This window comes from Sinocyclocheilus anshuiensis, unplaced genomic scaffold (genome assembly GCF_001515605.1).
Source record: "Sinocyclocheilus anshuiensis isolate Anshui unplaced genomic scaffold, SAMN03320099.WGS_v1.1 scaffold1287, whole genome shotgun sequence".
NCBI lineage: Eukaryota > Metazoa > Chordata > Actinopteri > Cypriniformes > Cyprinidae > Sinocyclocheilus > Sinocyclocheilus anshuiensis.
This window is the reverse complement of record NW_015539958.1, coordinates 407,790-415,299: the sequence shown is the minus strand read 5'-3', so window position 1 is coordinate 415,299 and position 7,510 is coordinate 407,790. Positions and strand designations below refer to the sequence as shown.

At 38.1% G+C, this 7,510-nt stretch overlaps 1 protein-coding gene across 2 annotated transcripts in view; it reads left to right on the top strand.

The window, feature by feature from the left end:
• Window positions 1-7,510, top strand: part of LOC107687006 (dnaJ homolog subfamily C member 7-like) — a 27,632-nt gene that overhangs the window by 12,109 nt on the left and 8,013 nt on the right. For both annotated transcript variants that reach the window (XM_016484144.1, XM_016484145.1), the window contains exons 2-6: window positions 2,171-2,259; window positions 2,612-2,736; window positions 5,012-5,125; window positions 5,242-5,316; window positions 5,394-5,512. In XM_016484144.1, coding sequence (XP_016339630.1) covers window positions 2,171-2,259; window positions 2,612-2,736; window positions 5,012-5,125; window positions 5,242-5,316; window positions 5,394-5,512 — 522 coding nt within the window. The remainder of the gene's footprint in view (window positions 1-2,170; window positions 2,260-2,611; window positions 2,737-5,011; window positions 5,126-5,241; window positions 5,317-5,393; window positions 5,513-7,510) is intronic.

Here is a 7,510-nt window from a genome sequence, read left to right as displayed (position 1 = left end):
TGGAGCGACTGAGCGGAGCACACACACGCATAGAGCGGGATAATACGCAGAGCGTCACACCACGTGAAAGTGAATCCTGAGCGGTGAACTAATTTTCGGCAGCCGAACCTTCGGTGCATTTCTATTTATTGGCGACATCAGAAATTGATATTATATAATAGATGCTTTTCTGAACATTTGAGCAATTTAACAATATTAAAAAAAAGATTTTTTACACGGCACCCCTGCTCTCGACAGACGGCACCCCGGTTGGGAAACACTGCTCTAGCCCAATAATGTTGGGGGATCCAGTGGGGGCGGCAGTCATATTTCAGGGTGAACATGCCACTCTTTATCACAACCCTGCTAAAAGTGCCAGTACGTGCACTCATTGGCGCCCCTTCAGCTGGTGGCGCCCTAGGCGACCGCCTAGCTCACCTATGCCTAGAAACGGCCCTGATGCAACAACTTCACTTATATCATTATCACCGCATCTCGCGCCCACTGATGACGGTCCCTGATGCACACCTAACATTCAAATGTAAATGTTTTTCAAATTCGACTAATATTCATTCTTTATTCACAATCTCCTCATCACAGGCAGGCACAGCACTCATTTCAGCATGTGTTCGTGTTTGTGTGTGCTGTCTGCGTCACTCATAGCACATGCCTAGATCGTGCACTATATCAAACATTTTTTTCTATCGTTATCGAAGAAGGTGTACCATCGATAAATATCGATACCGTTTTATCGCCCAGGCCTACTTTGTATTATATCACCTTTGCATCAAATTATAAAAAAAAGTTAACGCTAATGCGAGGGTGTTTCTAATGCAGCGTCTATGGGAGGGGATGGTAAATTTGACAACGTTCTCTCTTCTGACTGCCGTTATCAGTCTCGTTTTTCTTTTGCTATTTGAGCAAATGGGAATGCAAAAAAATATATTTGTTGTACTCTCCCATTAACTGCTCTTCAAGTTAACCCAACTATGACGACTTCCGCTGCTGAGAACCCCAGAAATGTGAAAAACAAAATTTTCCATTCACAAAAATCGCATTTGGACTGACAATCTGAACAAGGCTAGTTCATAACTCGATCCTCTGGTAAATAACAGACTTCCCTCTGTTCATGTATATTGGACTACCTCAATCATTTAGTCCGCTTAAATCCATCGATCAACTGCAAGCTCACACTCACGCGCGCGTTAAATATCGCATGCGATTAATCGTGCAGCCCTAATAATAAACCCAGAACTGTGAGAGAGAAACTAGTGTTTTGACTCTTTTTATGATGTTGCAATGTGAACTCGCAATTGCTCATAATTCAGTTTTGCATTTTGTCTTTCTTTTTGCTTTTCGTTTTGTTTTATAGCTTTAGTAATGGTCGTTGTTGTATAGAAAAAAGCCACAATTTTTTTTCCTCAAAAAATCACTTCGAAAAAAAAAGTCTTCATGTTGTCATAAAATGTCGATATAAAGGGCTTATATTGCCCTCATTACCCACAGTTCCTCTGTGCTCTGAATCCTCAGAGGAATAAAGTTAACCAGCTCTACGGATGGCCTTCACTGTTGCAGAACAGTTTCTTTTAGCCCCACTCTTATGTTTTACTCTTCAGTATAGATGGGTAAAGTTATGTGACACTCTTTCTCTAGTCGTCTTTGAAAGTATACGGTCCTGCGTTGTTTCCCAGAAAGCACTCCATCCCACCTGATGCCATACATATGTGTGCTGTTTAACTGATTTAAAACCAACACCATTGGTAGTGGAGGATCTATGTTTAGCAGCCTAATCTAACATTTTACACTTCCCCCCCAGACACCTATAGTACAGAACATAATGTATTCGCTAAATACACACACTTTCACGGACCTTGATGGGCTTCTCCCGTGTTAATATTGTGTGTTGGAGTATTTATTACACCAATGTAGGCAGGTATTCTGGTGCTTGAGTCCTGACAATGCCCTTTTTTTTTTCTTTTTTTTTTATAAGAGGTCTCGCATATTCGAAATGTGATATGCATATGCCAGCAGTGTTTTCTGATCTGTATCATCTGTTTTTGTGAGGACTTGTGCCATATCTGTCCCAAAGCACAAAGAGGATGATCAGTTTTGGAGCTGTTTTCTAACAGCTGTTCTGATCTTCTGTTTCTGGAGGCATATTATCATTTTTGTTTCTGTGTTGAATCTGTAGGGAAGCTGAAGGCTTCAAAGAACAGGGAAACGTGTACTATGTCAAGAAGGACTACGCTGAAGCATTCAACTTCTACACCAAGGCTATCGGTAAGAACCCTTAAAACTGTACTTGGCTGTCTATGTGGTTTATCTGTCTGCGTAGATTTCTGTAGGCATCTTTTGCATTTATGGTGCTGGTTTGTTCCTCCACACTTCTGAATCACATACTGACTCACAATATTCACTCTTAAGCGCACAGATTCTCATTTTTCCACACGAGTTCCTTGAGGGCTGTAACATAATTACCAGAATAGATTTTGTCATAGCAACCACTTGTTTTAGAAATGTTTTGGTGACCATTTCCATTCCAGTTGTAACAAAAATAACCACTGATTTTTTTAAATTCCCCTTTGTTTACTGAAGTGTCTGTCTACATGTTTTGTTTGTGTCCTTTTAACAGACCTGTGCCCAAAAAATGCCAGTTACTATGGCAACCGTGCGGCCACATTGATGATGCTGAGTCGCTACAGAGAGGCACTGGAGGACTCCCAGCAGGCTGTGCGACTAGACGACACCTTCATGAAGGTGAGCTGTAAAGGGTTGGTGGTGGAGATGTTTTTTTTTTTTTTTGATCATTCTCAAAAGGTTCCATATAGAGGCATTGCTTTAGTACAATGAATCTCAAACTGGGGTTCATGAGGGAACTGCAGGGGGTTTGTGAGTTGATGAAAGCTAATAATTAATGTAATCTTTAGAATTTTTAAATAATTTTAAAATTAAAAAAACAATCAAAGTACTAAAAAGAATTAAATACATTTTGTTTAAAATCTTATTTTATCCTATGTTATGCAAATTTCTTTAAATTATCAACATGATCAATACTGTTGAAAAACCTGTTGTATACGATGTGTTGCATGCCTTCTGTCATCTGATTGATAGTTTTATGCTTTTATTAGGAAATTAAAGTATCGTCATAAAAACGTTCCCCTTCAGGACATTTTACGTGTCTTTTTGCTGTTCACTGATTTTTATAAAAACTTTTATATTGTTAATGTTTCAAGGTGAACATTTGATTATCTAATCATTGTTTTTTAGAAAAATCATTTTTGTTGAATGTTTATTTGTATATCTCTCTGTTGTCATTATATTACATTGTATTATGTTTTGACCCCCACAATAAAAACTACAGAGCTTTGATCATAAAACTAAGCATTTAAATACCATCTTACTAATACATGTTATTGAGAAATATAGTGTGACAACTCATTAGGGGTGTAACAGTACGGGTCTTTCGGTTCGGTACACATATGTACCGAACAAATGCATTGTTTTGAGCACTGCACGAGTGGAACTTCATTGAAAACTTCCAGTTTTATATATTGTTACTTTTGATAAGAAACAAATTCTCATCTTTCAAATTATGTCAATTTTTTTCAGGAAATTCAAACAATAAATGCCGTTTTGACGCTCTTTGATGTGGCGTGACAGATCACTGTATAGGCGCCTCAGTTCAAACAACAGCACGGAGCGCGATCATCCCTTCCTCTTCACTACTAGTTTTAATGCAAAATAATCATGAATGAACATCTCATACCTCATGTAATCGCTCAATCAGCGTTTCAACCGTGGAAAGATGTCAGTAAAACAGCTTAAAAACAAAATGTCACGTAGCATTTCGTTTACCTCAGGCAAGTCATCAGTGTCCACAGCTCGCTATTCGCTAGAGAAATTAAGTCTAGATAAATGCATTTTGTGAAATATTAGACTATATACTCATTATATTTTACTTTACCTGTAGTTATGTCATTTTAATGTGTTTAAATAAATCTGTTATGAAACAAGTTATGAGAGCCACTGTGTAAATGATTATATTCCACCAACAAATAGAAGTTTAATAATTTAGAAGTTAATTTAAAAACTGCATTATGTGCAATCTACATGTTTGCATGCAATTTTTTTATTTTTTTATTTTTTTTGAGTGTTGATTATTATATTTAAAAATAAATAGTAATTAAATTTAAGTTTGGGCTCTGTTGTTAATTGTAACCTTGTAGAAGGGCTCCCTATAATTTAGAGCAGAATCTTGAGGTAGATTTTTATCCCTAAGAATATTTTAATTATAATTTAATTTATTTAAAGTGAGCAATTTTTTCAGTAAACCACCGTTTAATATATATTAAAAAAAAAGCAATTTTATGTTTAGTTTTTTCCCCCTGCTGTACCAAAACCATACTGAACCGTGACGTCAAAACTGAGGTACGTACCGAAGCGTTTTGTTTTTATACCTGACAGCTGATATTTATATGCATTTTATGCGAGTAGTCTACTATAATGTTATAAAGATCTCATTGATTTACATTACAAGCTAGAAGAATTTTTGGCCATATAAATATAAGTAATTGCACCAAATTGTGGATGTTCTTTTCTCAGTTTGGACATCTGAATAAAATTAAGATGCTTTTTCCCTCAAGTATGAGCTCCATATTTTCACTGTCATACTATATTTGCCATAAAAGTTTGGTGTATCAAAAATGATACTCAAGTCTAAAATTTAAAAAAAAAATTTTTTTTTTTTTTTTTATATATATTTTGTCCAAAGGTTCAGTAAACCATTCCATTTCAATATTTTCGAACTATTATTTCATATGTCAGGCCTTACAGGGTTAACTTAAAATCTCGAGGGTACTTGAAGTAAATATTGCAGGTCAAAGTTTAGAATTCATGAACTGATAAAATGCATACCTTAAATGCAATGCACGTAGCTTTGGATAAAAGAATCTGCCAAATGCATAAATGTAGTCAACATTCTTTTGGGTGTTTTAAATTGTATGTCGCTAATCATTATCGTTCTGTTCCACAGGGCCACATGCGTGAGGGCAAGTGTCACCTGCTGCTTGGCAATGCTATGGCTGCCACCCGCTGCTTCCAGAAGGTTCAAGAGCTGGAACCAGAAAGCAGTCAGGTGCAGCAGGAGGTACATTGACTATAAATACCATACACAGTTATGTCTCATTGCAGGCATCCATATTCGCCTCTGAACTTATGCCATGTGCCATTCATAAGGACTCTGACCTCCTGTGTCTCTTGCAGCTGAAGAACGCAGAGTCCATCCTGGAATTTGAGCGACTGGCTGAGATCAGCTTTGAGAAGCGAGACTTCAGGATGGTGCGCATGTTTGTATTACTCTTCTAGCTGCTGAGAGACTGATAAACAGATGAATATGAGTGTGTGTCTCTCTGTAGGTGGTGTTCTGTATGGATCGGGCATTAGAGTCTGCATCTGCATGTCACAGGTTCAAGGTGTTGAAAGCAGAGTGTCTGGCTCTGCTGGGACGCTACCCAGAGGCCCAATCAGTTGCCAGGTAACAGCACTACCAGCATTATGGGAATTGTTTAGTAGTGGTTAACTATGGGGTTATTCAAATTAAATCTAATGTTGATACAAAATGATTCAATGATAGCAAATGAAGTACAATTTCTTTTTTTGCAGTATAAGCCTATTATAACAGGCAGTGTGCTTTTGAGTTTTATATATTTATTATTTTTTTAAATGGATGTTTTTAAAAGGTTTTGCCACGAAAAGACCATGCTACCTCCTGTTAAGACTGGCTCGTACAGTGTTTAGTGTCCCTGCCAGCAGCATGGCAGCGAGTGTGCCTCCAGCACAGCTGGAAGAGTTACAGAAGAAAAGAGGAAGACTGGATTAAAACTAGGGCTGCCCCCGACTAAAGATTAATTACTCAAATACTAAACCATAATGAGCCTTTAATATTTCGGCTATCTATAGCCAATTCCGCATTCAAGCACACGCAATAGGCTAAAGTTGTCCACAAAGCACCGCAAAAGTAATTATCATGAAGAGGGTGGGGGGGTAGTACAGAGATATTTAAATTATTAATAAACTAGTGTTTTCTGAATCAGTGTCGCAAAGATAAAGTTGACAATCCTGACTCACCATCTCCACATTGGACGTGCCTCTAGAGAGAAAGTTTTTGTTTTCGGTTTAAATGTAGTTTTGTAGTCATTTAAAGCTTTCTATAGATATATTTATCATGTCTTTGAAGCAAGTCTTTGCTGAGTTTTGGTACATTTTTGTGAAGCGCTCGTGTTCAAGGAGACCGAGACAGCAGAAAGCACATTCTTTTATTTCCTTTATTTTACAAAAGCACAATGTTTTGTTGATATTGTGAGTGCACACAAATAAAAGTAGACCATTTAAAGTTGCGAATTATGTATTACTCTTATCTGTATGAGCAAAAATGATGGCGCATTTTAAGTTGTTTCCATTGTTAGTAAGAAAAAAATGTGATCGCGCTGAAGCCTCCATGTCCTGCAAAGTGCGCTTTAGCTTCCACTCTTCACACAAACGTTTATCATTTATCTAGGTCAAACGTGTAAACTAACACTGTGATATGCGCTATGTGTTTTATATCTTTTTATTTTAGGCAATTCTTGATTTGAGAAGGCTAAATTGGTCAAACGTGATCAACTACTGCTGGCCGCTTGGTCGTCACTTTAAAAAAACAAAAACCTGAAACCCTCCAAACATTTTTCTAAATTAGCTTAAAGAAACGAAAAGAAATATAACCACGTTGCCCTTAAAAACAAAACTGAACTATTTTAATGGCTGCAACAGTAGCTGTGTAATGGGGGAGAGAGAGAGAATAATAATAATAATCTCAGGCCAAGAATTCTGATAAGCTGTCAGACAAGGGCTAGGTTAGGACCTACATTTGAGGCCCGTGCAGCCTTTGGTTCTGACATTAAAAGAAACAAAAAAACAAAGCTGCATGTAAATTTTATTGGTCACTTCCTATCATCTTAAACTGCGTATTAATTTACCTGGCTGATATATTGGTCTGTCTCTAGCATAGATGAATGATTTTCCCCTTTGTGTGTGAATGTATGGTGGACGAAGTGGAGTCCAGCCCGGGGTCGTCACATGTGGTTGCCGCTCCTTCGTCAAATCCGCCGGGCGCGCCATTCTCGACCCCGCCACCTCTGCTCACTCTAGCCCGCCCTCAGCTCATTCTCTCCCCCTGGCCTCAGCTCACGCTAAGCCACGGCTTCCACTCACGCTAGGCCACCGTGTTTTTCGTTGTGAAAGCGAAACTACTTTGTTTGGTCTTTCCAAAAGAGGACACGACTACAAATCAGTGGTTAAGTTGTATTTACAACACTGTTCCAGAACAGTTTACCCAAAAATCCAGATGTGTGCAGCACATTTTATGGAGGACTGTTTACTGATCCTGGGAGAGTAGACTACAATGCCGGCAGTTCTGACACACAGTCTGTAAGTACGTTTTCATTTAAAGGATTTGCCACTGATGATTCAAACGCGAGTTTTGGGCAGTGTAGAG